A 16750-nucleotide genomic window follows, 5' to 3' on the forward strand; every position below is an offset into this window, starting at 1 on the left:
TTTAGGTTTGTAAAATGAATGATTTTCTGGAATTTGTGTTACAAACAGGTATCTTAATATCCTTCCCTTATTCTTAAGAAATAGAGGTTTGTTTTCACCCTGACACAGTCTTTATTCAGTTGTGTTCTTTACCGGAAAGATTACATGGGCCTGCATAGCTGATTATTTTGTTAGAAATTTAGCTTTCAAGAAAGTATATTACTGTTAATCTAGGACAACATAGCTTTTAAAGAGGGAGAGATTAAATCAACATTTTTCACATTTTTCTCAATAATAATGTTGTTGTGTCCTAATTTTGAGCCTTAACAAATTACGATGGATAGTGGCATACCGTACTGACGCTTTCACATGTTTATTAATTAACATAGGAAAAATATTCTAAAATTTCTTAAGACCTTTTATTAAATAAGCATTATGTGTTTGTAAATCATGCGCATTAGTACAGAGATAAGTGAATGACTGAAATACCTTTGGAATTGTGGTTATATAGTTATAGATAATTTTGTTCTTTTTTATGTTGCCATCTTGAATTATTTAATTTATTTTTGCATCATGGAAAGGCCTTTGAATACAGGGATGTTACAGGAACATGGTCATAGTTTCAGAACGTTTCATGTTTGGAACACGTAAGCGTTCTTTTGGCAGCATTTGTGTTCCTAGGGTTGGTTCTGTGAGAGAAGTGCGCCTACTTTTTAAATATAGTGTAGTTTACCACAACAAGCCTTTTTCTCAGCTTTTAGAAGTGCATGCACTGTTCTTTCAATGGGAGGGGTTTTCTCTTTTTTTCTTTTTTTTTTCTTTTCTGTGTTTGTTTGATGTACAGGAAAAGGAGAATTTTTTAGCGGACAAAAAGGACCTTACGGTAAACCACTCAAAATTTGTTTTGCTCACAAGTCTATACCGAACTACTCTTCTCTTTTACAATATTAAAATATTTCTGTCAAATTTTTCAGAACTATTATTTGTTGGCGCTCACAGAAATCTGGGTGTGTGGGAATTGTGATTCCATATGTGGAAACAATTGTAACTGCTGGAACGTTCTTTCCTCTTCTCAATAATAGTCCTGTGTATATAAAGATGTGCACAGTCACCCTTCGTACTGTTCCATTATTCCATTCCCCGTAAAATAGCGGTTTGGTATACTCTAAATTGAGTATATATATAAACTCACACACACAAAAAACATGAAGTCCACAGTCAACTGGGACGCAACTGTTCACGTCTGGCAATGTTACAAGGCTATAGATTTAGAATATAGTGTTTAGCAAGGGGGGATTCTTTCATTATAGTCGCTAGAGCTGTGTTGGTGCGGTGATAAGATCACTGCTATTGCAGTTCTCCCGTTGAGACTCAGAGTGCCGCTGTTGGCCAATGCGGAGCCAGGGCTGGGGCCGGAGATCCATCGGAGCCTCCTGCGCAGCGATTGCTCCATCACACAACGCAGATCGCAGAGGAAACTGCAGGGAGACAGTCACTGTCTCTCTATGAAAAGGAATCTCCTCGGAGCACAATGTATCCTTAAGCAGACAATCGGAGCTATATTTACTCTTCCTTACCGCGGATTACTTCAACCTGATGGGATTTCGAAACAACTAAAGTAATCAAAATAAACCAAGAGAGGAGAGAGTAAAGTTGACAGAGACGGGATGGAAATCAGAGAGCCGAATCGGGCAGTCACACGGCAGGTACTGCTGTTTCTCTTCCTATTCGCTTTGTTCTGGGGCGCGGTCTCGGAGCAGATCCGTTATTCAATTCCCGAGGAAATGGCGAAAGGTTCCCTTGTGGGGAATCTCGCCAAGGATTTGGGGCTGAGTGTGAGAGAACTGCCCAGCCGGAAGCTCCGTGTTCTCTCTGCAGTTAAAAAGCAATACTTCCGCGTGAATGGAGAAAGTGGCAAAGTCTATGTGAATGACAGGATAGACCGGGAGGAGATTTGCGGGACATCTCAACTCTGCGTCATAAATTTCGAGACTGTGCTGGAAAATCCCTTGAACATTTTCCACATAAATGTCGCGATCCAGGACATTAACGATAATGCCCCGCGTTTCTTAAAAGATAATATCAAACTAGAGATGAGTGAATCTACTTTACCAGGTGCTCGCTTTCTCCTGGGAAATGCTGAAGACCTTGACGTTGGGGTGAATTCTCTGCAGAGTTACCAGCTGAGCCCCAATCAGGATTTCATCCTGGAAGTCAAAGAGAGCCGGGATGGCAATAAATATGCAGATTTAGTGCTGCAGAAACCCCTGGACCGGGAAAGCCAGCGTAGCCTTCACTTGATCCTCACGGCTGTGGATGGGGGAGAGCCGCAGAGAACTGGGACCGCCCAGATATGGATTAATGTCACCGACGCCAATGACAACCCCCCCATCTTCACTCAGGAGCTCTACAAAGTCAGCCTGAGGGAAAATGCACCGACGGGCTCCTTAGTGCTTCAGGTTAGAGCCACCGACAACGATGAAGGTTCGTATGCTCAGATCAGCTACGTCTTCAGCAACATTCCAGAAAAGGCCCGTCCGAAATTCAGTCTGGATCCAGAAACCGGGGAAATCACCGTAAAGGAGCCCTTGGACTTTGAGGAGACACGTGACTACACCCTGGTAGTAGAAGCAAAGGATGGAGGCGGACTAGTGACACACTGCGAAGTGAAGTTCGAGGTTCTTGATGAGAACGACAATGCCCCCGAGGTGACACTCGCATCCCTGGCCAGCGCCATCCTCGAAGACTCAGTGCCTGGGACAGTGATAGCTCTGATCAATGTAATCGATCAGGATTCTGGAGATAACGGGATTGTGTTTTGTCATTTCCAAGATGAGTTGCCGTTTAAAATAATATCGTCCTCTAATAACTACTACAAGCTCCTCACAGACAGCATCCTGGACAGGGAAAGGACCCCGGAGTACAATATCACAATCACCGCCACAGACAAAGGCTCTCCCCCACTCTCCACCCAGAAAACCATCCTGTTGCAGATCTCGGATATCAATGACAACGCGCCTGTCTTTGAGAAACCTTCCTACACCGCCTATGTGCCAGAGAACAATCCCTCAGGGGCCTCTATTTTCAGTGTAAAAGCCTCAGACCGGGATCTGGACCGGAACGCTCGAGTCACTTACTCCATCCTGAGTAGCAACCTCGAAGAGGTGCCTCTCTCCTCCTACATCTCCATTAACTCCCAGACCGGAGCGATCTATGCGCAGCGCTCCTTCGACTACGAGCATTTCCGGGAGTTTGAGCTGCAAGTGAAGGCCCAAGACGGCGGGTCTCCGCCTCTCAGCAGCAATGTCACCGTCAGGGTGTTTATTGTGGATCAGAATGATAACGCCCCTCGCATCCTGTACCCTTCGCTCGGAGCCGATGGCTCCGCCTTGTTCGAGATGGTGCCTAGTTCGGCCGAGGCAGGTTATCTGGTGACTAAGGTGGTGGCGGTGGATGCTGACTCAGGACACAATGCCTGGCTCTCCTACCACGTGCTCCAGGCCACGGACCCGTCGCTGTTCAGCATGGGGCTGCAGAGCGGGGAGATCCGGACAGCCCGCGCCTTTGCGGACAGAGATGCTGTGAAGCACAGGCTGGTCATCCTGGTGAAGGACAACGGGCAGCCGCCTCTGTCCGCCACAGTGACTCTCAACCTGGTGTTTGCCGAGAACTTCCAAGAGGCTCTTCCGGAAATGAGCGACCAATCGGGTGACTCAGAATCTCAGTCTGGCTTTACTGTTATTTTGGTGGTAGCTCTAGCTTTGATTTCGTTTTTATTCCTTTTTACAGCGATATCGGTTTTAATTTTTAAAAGTCGGAGACCTAGAACTCCCCCAGTTTTTGGATCTTACAATCCGGATCTTTATTCTAGTCTCGACCCCAAATTCTCCTGCAACTACAGCAATGGGACTTTGCAGTTACCCTATTCTTACGAGATGTGCTTAGCTGACGATTCGGGGCAGGAGTTCACCTTTCTCAAACCGGGACAAAAGGCTTTGACCGACATTCTCCTTTCTGCTGAGGATTCTGGCATGGGGAATGACTCTGGCAGGGGAAACCTCAGCTCTGACAGCCAGGCACAGGTGAGACACCTTCCTGAAATGCAAGTCTTGCTAACGTAGAGAATATTTCTACCAGTAATCTAAGGGTTCCTGGGTAGTGCTTCCCTGTAGTTCTGCAGCAAGTATGTAGACTGCAAATAGAACCAAGTTTTACCTCATAAACACCTGTTCTAAGAGTTAATAGTGAAAATCCTGTGAAACTTTTCAGTTTCATTCTGATCAGCATCATCTGCATTATGATATTGGAGAAGTGAATGTTTCCATTCTCAGAATATATGGAAAGCTCTCAGTGTCCTTTATGGAAAACATTTTCATGGACTATTTTACTATTTTGAGTATTTTCAATGAAGAATACGTCAGAGTTTATTTGTTGTATGGGACCAACTACTACTTCAGACACTTTCAGTCTCTAGTGGTGGAAAGTCTGCAGTCAGGGAATTATTCGACTCCGAAGGGAACTATGGTAGGTTAGACCATTCCCCCGTATTGTGCCAATATTTTCCCTGCAGCATCCGTATTTTAGATGTGTCTTATGACAGCCTTGAACATCTCCAGATGACATAATTCCACAATCTACTTTAGCAGATTGTTTCAAATGTCCTTATACTAACTATATTGTTGTAATGCAGTGATGTTGTAGCCATGTTGGGCCCAGGATATTAGAGAGATAAGGTGAGTGGGGTAATATCCTTTATTGGACCAGCTTCTGTTGGTGAGAGAGACTGTCTTTGGATCTTACATACACTGGAAACCTTATCTCTGTCACCAACAGAAGCTGATCCTCTACAAGTTATTACCTCACCCACCTTGACTCTCTTACACGTATTAGCATTTTTTCTAATATTTAACCTGAGATTAACTTTCTAAATGTATTCCTTTTACTTCGGGTGTCCTTAAATGAAGACTCTTGACCGCCCTCCTCCTTGTGATACTATCTATATTTGTGTTGTATTATGTATTCCCGTCTTCGCTGAATATTGAAAAAAAAAAAAAAGCACTGTCTGTTTCAGCTAGAATTTTAGTTTCTGTGGTTTTGAACGTATTTACCTTTTACAATTTTGAACAGAATGTAGTTCTTGTGAAAGGTGCTTAACAACAGTCTTGGAGACTCAAATCCTCTTTTCATCCTCAGACCCAGGGCAGCAGAAGTGGACATTGCCCCTCCCCCCCCATGCTGTATCCATCAATGTGCTCCAGCTGCGAACTGGAGGAGCACATCTGGGGATGAAAGGGTAATTTTGTCTCCATGGCTCTGTCTGGACTTGTCTTGCTTGCTGATTCTGCCAAATGTGTCAGTTAGAGTCAATTGTGATGATGGCTTTGATGAAAATGTTAAAAGGGAATGCAGTGGACATAATATACCTGGGCTTTAGCAAGGCTTTTGACACAGTGCCACATGACAGTCTGATAAGAAAGCAGGAGAAATGTGGGGCTGGCTGAACTATCATTAAGTGGATACATAATTGGTTAAGCAACGGCAAACAAAGAGCAACTATGAATGGAATGATGTCAGATTGGAAGGGGGTCTCAAGTGTGGTTCCACTGGGCTCTGTTCTGGGTCCTGTGTTATTTAACATCTTTATTAATGACCTGGATATAGGAATAGAAAGCATGCTGATCAAATTTGCAGATGACATAAAGCTAGGGGGCTGCAAACACTTTAGATGATAGAGATAAAATTCAATGGGATCTTGACAAACTGGAGAACTGAGCTATAAACAAGAAAGGAAATTCAACACAGATGCATATAAGGTGCTATACTCAGGGAAGAAAAACCAAATGCACCAATACAGAATGTGGGATAACTGGCTTGGCAGCAGTACTACTGAAAAGGATCTGGGAGTTCTGGTGGATCACAGCATCAGCATGAGTCAACAATGTGATGCTGTTGCAAAAAAAGCAAATGCAATTTTGGGTTGCATTAACAGAGGCATAGCATGCAAGTCATGGGAGGTGATAGTACAGCTCTATTGGGTGCGGGTTAGGCCTTAGCTGGAGTACTGTGTCCAGTTTTGGTCACCAGTGTATAGAAAGGATGTAGAGAAACTGGAAAGGACCCAGAGGCAAGGGACAAATATGATCAAAGGGATGGAATGCAAGCCATCTGAGCAAAGGCTGAAGGAACTGAGTATGGTTAGCTAGGATAAGAGGAGATTAAGGGGGAACATGATAGCAGTCTTCAAATTCTAGAAAGGCTGCCATAAAAAGATGGAGAAAAGTTGTCCTCTTTTGCCACAAAGGGTAGAACAAGAGGCAATGGGTTCAAACTCCACAATAACAGATTTAAATTAAATCTCAATAAAAATTTCCTAATGATAAGAACAGTAGGATAATGGAACACACTGCCTGGAGAGGTTGTGGAAGCTCCTTCACTAGAGGTTTTCAAAACGAGGCTAGATCACCGCCTGTTTTGGATGGTTTAGACTCAACAAATCCTGCATCTTGGCAGGGGGTTAGACTAGATGACCCTTGCGGCCCCTTCTAACCCTATGGTTCTATGATTCTATGATTCTGTTAAAATAAAGCTGGTATTTATGAAAATACGGTATGCGCCCTAGATGGTGGCAAAGACTTATGAAGTCATTTTATGTGGCAGATTTATATAAGCATACCGCTGTGTCCCCACTAAGCTTCTGTATTACAGATATCCAGCTACCAAAATATCTTCACAATGGCACAGTGAGCAGGAAAGATATGTTCAGCTGGTGTTCTAATATGTGAGCTTGTACTGAGGTCTGGGATGGCATGCTTTCTCATCTATAGGTAATTTGTACAATTTGACTTCTCTTCCTCTTGCTAGCACAAGTGGTAGACTTTCAGGAGCTTAGAAACTTAAATGAGAAATAGAGATAAAGAACGTTGAGAATGGGGTTTTCTACTGGAAAGAATTAGAGCTCACCTCCCTCATTCAATCAAAATACAGACTTTTGAAATATTGTGATTATGCATTTAATAAAAGAGTGTCATAAATATAAAGGAAAGGGTAACTACCTTTCTGTATACAGTGCTATAAAATCCCTCCTGGCCAGAGGCAACATCCTGTTACCTGTAAAGGCTTAAGAAGCTCAGCTAACCTGGCTGGCACCTGACCCAAAGGACCAATAAGGGGACAAGATACAGTCAAATCTTGGGTGGGGGGAAGGCTTTTTTTTTTGTGCTCTTTGTTTACGTGGTTGTTCTCTCTTGGTACTGAAAGAGGCCAGACAGAAATCCATCTTCTCCAACCCATCCTAATCCAAGTCTCCAATATTGGAACCAGTACAGGTAAGCCAGGCAAGGTGGATTAGTTTATCTTTTGTTTTATGTGAATTTTCCCTGTGTTAAGAGGGAGATTTATTCCTGTTTTCTGTAACTTTAAGGTTTTGCCCAGAGGGGGATCCTCTGTGTTTTGAATCTGAATACCCTGTCAAGTATTTTCTACCCTGATTTTACAGAGATGATTTTTACCTTTATTTTCTTTTTAAATAAAATCCTTCTTTTAAGAATCTGACTGATTTTTCCATTGTTCCAAGATCCAGGGGTTCAGTGGGTCTGTGATGATTTTGTAACCAATTGCTTAGGATCTTATTCTCAAGCCTCCCCAGGAAAGGGGGTGTGTAGGGCTTGGGGGGATATTTCGGGGGCGGGGGAGATGTCTCCAAGTGGTCTCTTTCCCTGTTCTTTGTTTAAAACACTTGGTGGTGGCAGCATACTATTCAAAGACAAGGCAAAGTTTGTAGCTTGGGGAAGTTTTTAACCTAAGCTGGTAAGAATAAGCTTAGGCGGTCTTTCATGTGGGTCCCCACATCTGTACCCTAGAGTTCAGAGTGGGGAAGGAACCCTGACAGGTATAAACCATAATTATATGAAATACTTCCACTGTTCTGTCATCTTCTTATTGCTTCTTCAGATATTATGTAGAAAAGCTACTGAATAATTGTTCTTTTTGTGTGTATATATATATTAAGATTAAAGGTGCTTTTTCAGAATTGCAGTATATACATTGGAAATGAAAATTGTTATTCAGTAAATAAAAGTCAAGAAATTGCCATAAATATGCTTGAAAAGTAGTTAAAGGTGTTTCTATAAAGTCAGAATATTTTGCTGTTTCCAGCATCAATTTTACTTGAGGTACCATCTAAATCTTTTGTACCGGAGCAGAAAAATGGTGAGAACATTCAAGTCTACTTTGAAAAGGGTGACTGTGGTTCTCTCTCTCTTAAGTCATCTTTTGGGGGGGGGGGGGTATAACAGCAAGTTGTCTGTAGAGAGGCCTGTAAGAAAGGATGTGAGTATAACTAGAAGAGACAGAGGTAGATTACAGTAAGAAAAATGAAGATGTCAATACAGTAGTTGACTGTCTCTTTCAGGGAAGAATGACAATGAACAGACTATTGTAAAAATTTGTACATAGGACCATAAAATACCTGTGGCAGGTAATCCTTCCAGAGTTAAAGGTGCATCATTTCCATTAGACACCTTGTTTCCAAGTGTTTTCATGTCAGTAGTAAAAATACACTCCCAACATAAACTTCACATAAAAGGATGACTAATTTTGTGTGTTTGTGTGTGTGATGGTGGGGAAGTTACAGATTTTTTTAAAATATCAGTTTGTTCACTTTATAGTGAGAACGGAACAAATGTATTTGTGATCAAAATCTCTCAAGTGGCTTCATGCACTTTTGGCAGAATTTAATGCTCAAAACAGATTTGCAGGTATTAAAGAGAATAGCTGAACAAGTGTGAGCAAACTAACATCCTCATCCATCACCCATGTTTAAAACAAAATGAATGCTAAAGCTTTTTAAAGCTTTTGAAATATGTAGATAGTTTTTTTTTCACTTCGGCTTTCTGTTCAGGCCTGGAATTGAAAGCACATGTGAAAGTCTATGAGCACAAGGGACCTGATCCTCTGTTGTCCTGACCTTTGCATTGGTCATTTGCATTGGTGACAGTATTGGTAGCATTTCATATCCACTTTACCCAGGTGTAAATTTCCAGCCAAATTTTGCAGCCTAAAGAGATCCAAATAGTTTAGATAAGGTTCAGGTAAGCCAATGAACATCTAGAATTGCATTCATTCTTGGTCTGCTGAGGGCTGCTCATTACTGATTAGTTCTGTGATGTAAAGTAATTTGTGAAAAATACATTGGAAATGGCCAAAACTTTAATGTTTATTTATCATGCCCTTTGTACAGCACATTTTCTGCTCAGGTTTATTTTATTTTATTTTTTGCAGTATCATGATTACATGCAAAACATGTTGCAGTTTTGGGTACTAATTGTATTGTACTAATTGGGTACTAATTGTATTACTTACAGTAATTCTGTTCTGACACATGATTAAACTAACTCACTCAATATGAGACAATAAAATCACAAAGTATTGTTATCAAAAATACCATATCAAAATAAACAAAAAAGGCAGCCAGAGATTAATTTGGTCAAAAATGTGGTAGCACAGTAACATGATCCTGGTGCACCTGGTGTATCATGATGGGGTTAATCAATTTGCAAGTGGCCTATTGAATTAGATCAGGGTTTCTCAGACTTCATTGCACCACAACCCCCTTCTGACAACAAAAATTACTACACGATCCCAGGAAGAGGGACCAAAGCCCGAGCCCCTCCATCCCTGGGCAGGGTTGCCAAAGCTGAAGCCCGAGCCTCGACCCCCTGGTGGAGGGGGGTGAAGCCAAAGCTTGAGAGCTTCAGCCCTAGGTGAGTGGGGGCTGTAACCTGAGCCCTGCTGCCCAGGGCTGAAGCCCTCAGGCTTTGGCTTCAGCCCTGGGTGGTGGGACTCGGACTTTTGGTGTCAGCCAAAGGCCTCAGCAAGTCTAAAGCCAACCCTGGTGACCCCATTAAAACAGGGTCGTGACCCACTTTGGGGACCCAGCTCACAGTTTGAGAACAGCTGAATTAGATTATCTAGCCCAAATATCTGACACCCACTCTACACCAGTAGATTTCAAATGTGTTATGTTGGTCAGGATTTAAGTGAGGAAACCAGATGCTCTGTCTGACAAAGGCAAATAGAGGACTGGCAGTTAGAGTTGAGATGGAAATTGGTGGGCATGAGTGGGGGATTGGGAGTTTGGGGTTACATGAGTGGATCTTCCTTATTAAGGTCTATGCAGTTGAAAATGTTGTGAGGTATATTTTTTGCATCTTACTCCTTATATACAGTCCTTAAACTCACCCTGAATAGCTTTCAAATAATTTGCCATGATTACCTCAATAAGCAAAGGATTCCACTTTAAATTCTCCTTGTCTGGCAGGGATTTTCTCTTCGTTTTCCACGTTGAATTCATCCTCCTTCCCCACCCTTTTTTTCTTTTCTTTTTTAATGTATTATTTACTCCTAATGGCCAATTTACGCAGACCTTTTCCTTCGGATACAATCGCCTTTGAATATTAATGGAATGATCCTCATCTCAGAGGTTTTGGTCCAATCATCCCCTCAGTTTAATGGCAAGTAGACAAGAAAAAAGAAAAGGTAATATACCTTATCCGCCAAAGAAGGATAGCCTACATGAAAAGAGGGATGATTTGTAGCTTCTCTTTGGGAGTAAAGTGTGACCAGTTCAGTATGACAGATGCACACAGCTGGTGCGCCCACAGAAAAGGGGCATGGAACCCAGAAAAGAGGGTCTGGTCAGAAGGTAGAACAGCAGGCTCCCATCTGCTCATCCCTGGGTGTGGGCTTCACAGGCAACAGAAGCATAAACTAAATAAGCCAGGGTCAACTGCCAAGTACCCACATGATGAAAGCTGCCAGCCAGACCTGAGGTGCCTGCCTACTGCTTAATGCTGTATGTGCGCCATGATTGATAAGTGTGACATTGCCATAAGATCCCACAGCTCTGCAGTTACAAGGTTGCAGTTTTGCACAACCCCGCTTTCTGCAATACCCATTCCACTGCTCGGTCCAGTTTACCGAATGATTGCTTTGATTTGTACGGGGCCAGCTGCTTCCCACCTCCACGTGTGGAGGTGCTTTTACGCTATTTACAGCCCTTTATCCAACACCTTACCGGAGCACAGTGCTCGGAACGCAAATCCGATATTCAGTGACTGTGCTTCTGGCTCTCTTCACCCTTGGCGGATGACTTTACCTCTTGGGTAGTAGAATGACGGAAGCTAATGGAAAACCTAAGGTTTATAGATAGACCGAGAGCACTAGAGAGGACAGATATCAGCTGCAAGATATGCCCCCCTTTTACGGGCATTTCTCCTTGCAGTTTTAAGCTAGCTTTCTTTTCTACTGGAGTGATCACTCCTCCTGCCCTTATTCAGGCTAAGTCAGTTAGTTCCTTTAATCTTTCCTCCTAATTCATGTCGGGATAGTTAAATAGGAATCTCTGCGTTTTTGTGGGCTTGCCTAATAGTCTTCACCTCGGTTTGCTGTATTGTTTGTCCTGTGATTATAACTGTCTGGAACGAAGGGGACAGGGCAGGTGCTAGGAACGTCTCCTAGACGCCTATGTTCTGGTGTCTTGTGTAGCTCAGAAATGGTAATTTACGGAGAGACCAATGGGAGGAGATGAGAATCATAGTGACTATTGGGCCGGTTGATGCTCTTGGCTATGAACGGTGACTGGCTTCCTAAAGTCAAAGTGAGCGTCCAGTGCTAGACCCTTTGTAGAATTTGGCCCATCATTACCGTTATTATCCTCCTATCCACGTGGTAGTTGCTGGTTTGTTGACAGTCAAATCATGTGGTGTTCAAAGCAAGCGCGCCATTCGAACTAAAATCTGCAGAGCCCTCCGGAAGACGCAATGGGGCGAGGTCATCCGAGAAAGGGGAGGGACAGGAGCTCGGTTAAGACGTTCCCCTTTGAAACCGCTTCGAAAAGATGCTCAAATAGCATGTACGATAATATTGATCCATTTCCACTTCCGATTCAGAGACAGGCAAAGGCGAGGAATGTGTTCACAATGGATCACCTTCCGCGCTACAGCAGTTGCTCTCACTGGTTCTTCATGTCCCCACTGCTGTGACTGTAATGAGAGTTCTGCTGCCTCTCTTCCCTCCCCACCCCACTCCGCTTCTCTGTGGCGTCCCACTGCCCTTTCCAACTCGTAAGCCACTTGCTCCTCTCCTTTCCCTGCCCTGCACACACCCGTTAGCGACCACTCAACCCCACGCTCCGTTACTACTGGCGTCTCTCGTTCCTTGTTATAAGCGGACCTGTCTTCTGCGCACCACAAACGCTTTGGTTCACTTCGTCGCCCCTGCTTATTTTTACCCTTCGCTGCTGCCTGCATGTGGTTTTCTGTCCCACCTGGAAAAATAGCCCTATGAGGTTAGGCTGACATGTTTGGTTTTTTTTTTTGTTTTTTTTTTTTTGGTTGGGTTCTCTGATATCTAGTTTAAGTAAAAACAACAAGGAGTCCGGTGGCACCTTAAAGACAAGCATATTTATTTGAGCATAAGTTTTCGTGGGTAAAAAACCCACTTCTTCAGATGCATGGAGTGAAAATTACCTCCATTTTCACTCCATGCATCTGAAGAAGTGGGGTTTTTACCCACGAAAGCTTATGCTCAAAAAAATCTGTTGGTCTTTAAGGTGGCACAGGACTTCTTGTTTTTGCGGATACAGACTAACAGGCTAGCCCCTGATACTAGTTTAAGTAAAGGACATGTGTGTGTTCTTTTGTTTTGATCCCAACGATGTCAGTGGGAGATCAGCATGTAGGAGAATATTTCCTTGGCTTTCAGAGCTATGATACGATGTGTTATGGATCTAGGAAATGTGCCTTCTTAGGACATACACAGAAGTGCGAAACCACTTAAATCCCAAATTCCCGTGTACCTGGGTAAATGCGTTTTCTTCTGAAGTGTTTAGTTTTGTATTAAACCCTAACTGTGACACCGCGTTTCCATGAACGCTGGGTTGCGATGTGACAAGTTAGACAAAGCAAATTCGACTGCGCACGCGCAATAGTAGGGAGCCTGCTGGAGCATTTCTCCGTGTAGTTATTGGCTGGGACTCTGTGTGCCGCTGTTGGCCAATGAAGGAGCTGGGGATCTGGCGGCCCTTTCTGCTGTGAACCGGGATGAGGCAGAGACAGTGTGAGCCGAGCGGGAGGGAGTGCTGTGCCGGAAAGCAATGCCCGAGTCTCAGCCACACAGCCCAGTCCCGGGACTCACCAGGTCTCGCTATGAAGGGACGAGCTGAGGATTTTTAAGGGAAATAGACCGTGCAAACGCCTGGTTAAGTAGCTGCCCGACAGTGACATGAAACGCGCTGCTGGAAGGAGCCGCTGGGTAACTGAATGGCAAGTACTTAGTTTGTTGTTACTGTCTGGCGTTTCGGAGTGGGCTTCCGCATCAATTCGCTATGCCATACCCGAGGAAACGCAAAAAGGCTCCGGGGTGGGGAATGTGGTAGCTGATCTGGGCTTGGAGCTCAAGCGGCTGCCGGATCGCAGGCTCCGGGTGGTGTCTGGAGGCAGCAAGAGGTACTTTGAGGCAGATCTGAAGAGCGGGATGTTGTTTGTGAAGGAGCGGATAGACCGGGAGGAACTCTGCGGGACTCTGTCTCCGTGCACCTTGGGCTTTGAGATTGTGCTGGAGAACCCGCTGGAGCTCTACAGCGCTGTCGTGGAGATCCAGGACATCAATGACAACGACCCAGCTTTCCCGTCCAGCCTAATGAGGCTGGAAGTCAGTGAGTCAGTGGCGCCTGGAGCGCGTTTCCCACTAGAGAGCGCGCAAGACCCGGATGTGGGGAGTAACTCTTTGCAGACCTACCACCTCAGCGCCAACCAGCATTTTGTGTTAAATGTGAAGACGCGAGGGGATGGCAGCAAATATGCGGAACTGGTGCTGGAAAAGGAGCTAGACAGGGAGGAGCAACCAGAACTGCAGCTGGTCCTCACAGCGGTGGATGGGGGGAGCCCTCCGAGATCTGCCAGTGTGCACATCTACATTGATGTTCTAGACTCGAATGATAATGCCCCGGTCTTTAACCAGACTACCTACCGGGCGAGCGTAAGGGAGAACACCCAGACAGACACTCTGGTGGTCAAAACCAGCGCCTTTGATTTGGATGCGGGACCCAATGGAGATATAGTTTACTCCTTTAGTAGTCACACCCCCGCCAAAGTGAGAGAACTCTTTGCTCTGGACTCTGCTACTGGAGAACTGAGGGTCAAAGGGCTCCTGGATTACGAAGAAACGGTTTTTTATGAGATTTACATACAAGCTAAAGACAAGGGCTCTAATCCGGGAGTGGCTCATTGCAAAGCACTGGTGGAAATCATTGATGTAAATGACAACGCCCCTGAGATCACAGTGACGTCCGTATACAGCCCAGTGCCTGAAGACGCCGCCCCAGGAACAGTGATAGCTTTGCTAAGCGTCACTGACCTGGATTCTGGAGATAACGGCCTGGTAAACTGCTTTTTGCCCATGGGCATCCCTTTCACACTCAGTTCCTCCCTGAAGAATTACTACAGTTTGAAAACCAAAGCAGCTTTGGATCGGGAACTTGTGTCTGAGTATAACATCACCGTCACCGCCAGGGACTCGGGATCGCCTTCGCTCTGGGCGGAAAGCCAGATACTAGTGCAAGTGTCAGATATCAACGACAACCCCCCCAAATCACCCCAGCTCTCCTACCAGGTGTATGTGGCGGAAAACAACCTCCCCGGCGCGCCAATATTTAACGTAAGTGCCTGGGATCCAGACCTGAACCAGAACTCTCGCCTCTTCTTCTCCATCCTGGAAAACAGCCCCTCGGCCAATGTCGTTGGCAGGTATTTCTCTATCAGTCCGGAGAACGGCACCATTTGTGCCCTGATCTCCCTGGACCACGAAGACATCATGGAGTTCAGAATGACAGTGCATGTCCGCGATGGCGGCCTCCCGGCGCTATCCACCAAGCTCACTGTCACTGTGTTTGTTACGGACCTGAATGACAATGCGCCCAGCGTCTTATACCCGCCTCCAAACGCCAGTTCCTTGCACCTCGAGATGATCTCGCCGACAGTCAGCGCCAGGCACGTGGTCGCCAAGCTCGTGGCCTGGGATGCGGACTCGGGATACAACGCTTGGCTCTCCTACATCCTTCTACAGGCCACCGACACCAGCCTCTTCTCGGTGGGACTGCACAGCGGGGAGATAAGCACAGCTCGCCAGCTGCTGGAGAGCGATGCTCCTAAGCACACTTTGATCATCTTGGTCAAAGACCATGGGGAGCCAGCCCAGTCCTCTAGCGCGACCATCACCATAGCCGTAGCGGAGACTGCTAAGGAGGCCCTGACGGACCTCACTGATGTGTCCCCCACGCAAGACAAAAAGAAGCAGTTGATTTTCTATTTAACCCTGGCTGTGATCTTGGTCTCCGTGGCCTTCTTTGTCACGGTGATAGGGGTGAGCATTGTTAAATTTTACAAATGGAGGCAATCGAAGGAGATTTTCAGCTCCTCCAGGAGCTCCCTTTACGGAACGCCGGGGCCTTTCACCCGCATAGACGCCGTCCGAGGCGGATATGTGCCTCCGAACTTCTACCAGCAGGTGTATCTTACCACAGACTCCCGCCAGAATGACCTTCTGTGCACAAAGCCCTTCGCTCCCAGCCCCACTGGGAGCCGTCAGAACACTGTGAAAAACTGCGAGTCCGGATTATATCATCAGAGAATAGGCTCAGCTAGCAGGTGTCCGGCTCCCGGAGAGGTAATGTAGCCCTCTCACATGTATTCGGTAATGTGTGGTGAGCTCTCAGCTCGAGATAGATACAAACTTTTACCTGTCTGCTGCAGCTGTGGCGGTCAAAGCGACTTTATGTCCCTGTGTGTTGTGTTGGCATTTAATCCCCACCGTTCCGACACGTTTTATTCCCTAAATTAAGTGACTTTGAAAAGTGTCATAGTTTGTCCAGTGCCTTCTCGGAAGTAGATGTCCGAGATGTAAATGCTCCTTAGCTTTTGGTTTGCATAAAGGAATCCCGGGGATATCTCTCATTAAAGTAATAAAGTTGAACAAGTGTATATTTAATTCAATGTTCTGCCTCAAGAGACCATGGAATCGCTCCACTGTGGGGGAGGTATTGGGACTTTATACACATTAGTGGTTGAAGTCTTGGTTTGTGAGACGCGTGTGTTACCTTCAGAGGCTGCTAAAGTTAATCTAAGGCCCATTGTAACTTTTCCTCGGCTAATCTAGTTTAGCTGTTTTTATTTTACTTTATAATAAGAATGTGGGCGAGAGGTTCACTCTGCACCTTTGAGAGGGATCAAATATCTTGTATTGGAACCGAATGTTTTTTTCCCAATCACTATGCAAGTGCTTAGGTCTCATAGTTGTGTAAAGTGCTGAACTCCCGCAGCTTTCAATGTGGTCAGTGGGAAATAAGGGCAGTCCTCACTCTGCAGATTTGCAAATAGTCTTAGAGTCTCCCCAGTATGGTTTTGTATCAATATGGTGGGTGGGTAAGTGAGAACTGAGGTGCCTCAGAGTCAGAGAAAGAAACTATTGGCTCCTATACTTTAGAACAACATCTCATTGCCATGGTGTAGTATTACATCTTCATTATTTCTGAATTAATTGCACTTGTTATTATATTGATTAGGCTATTATAATTTTGTATGATGATTTCATCTGAAAAATATGACTCTGAAAACAAATACGGTCCCTAGGAACTTGCTCTTGGTGCAGTTACTGGTTATGTAAGAAATTAGTGCCATATCATGGGCTCTTACCTTTTTTAAATTTTAAGCTATTA

The 16750-nt window shown here is 44.8% G+C and overlaps 1 protein-coding gene across 35 annotated transcripts in view; it reads left to right on the forward strand.

Annotated features, from left to right (window-relative positions):
- The window catches only part of LOC140915802 (protocadherin gamma-C5-like), a 384766-nt gene that overhangs the window by 321618 nt on the left and 46398 nt on the right, over positions 1–16750 (forward strand). Inside the window, exon 2 of one of the 35 annotated variants that reach the window (XR_012160287.1) lies at positions 5173–5272. The exons of 32 other annotated variants lie outside the window; for them this stretch is intronic. Coding sequence is in view for 2 of the 3 variants with exons in the window: in XM_073356116.1 (XP_073212217.1) it covers positions 13261–15702 (2442 nt within the window). In the remaining variant the exon portion in view is untranslated. Of the gene's footprint in view, positions 1–1448; positions 4062–5172; positions 5273–13059; positions 15703–16750 lie in introns of those variants that run through there. 2 more of the 35 variants (XM_073356133.1, XM_073356116.1) reach the window with 2 other exon arrangements.

The sequence above is a fragment of the Lepidochelys kempii genome, chromosome 8 (genome assembly GCF_965140265.1).
Source record: "Lepidochelys kempii isolate rLepKem1 chromosome 8, rLepKem1.hap2, whole genome shotgun sequence".
Classification (NCBI taxonomy): domain Eukaryota; kingdom Metazoa; phylum Chordata; order Testudines; family Cheloniidae; genus Lepidochelys; species Lepidochelys kempii.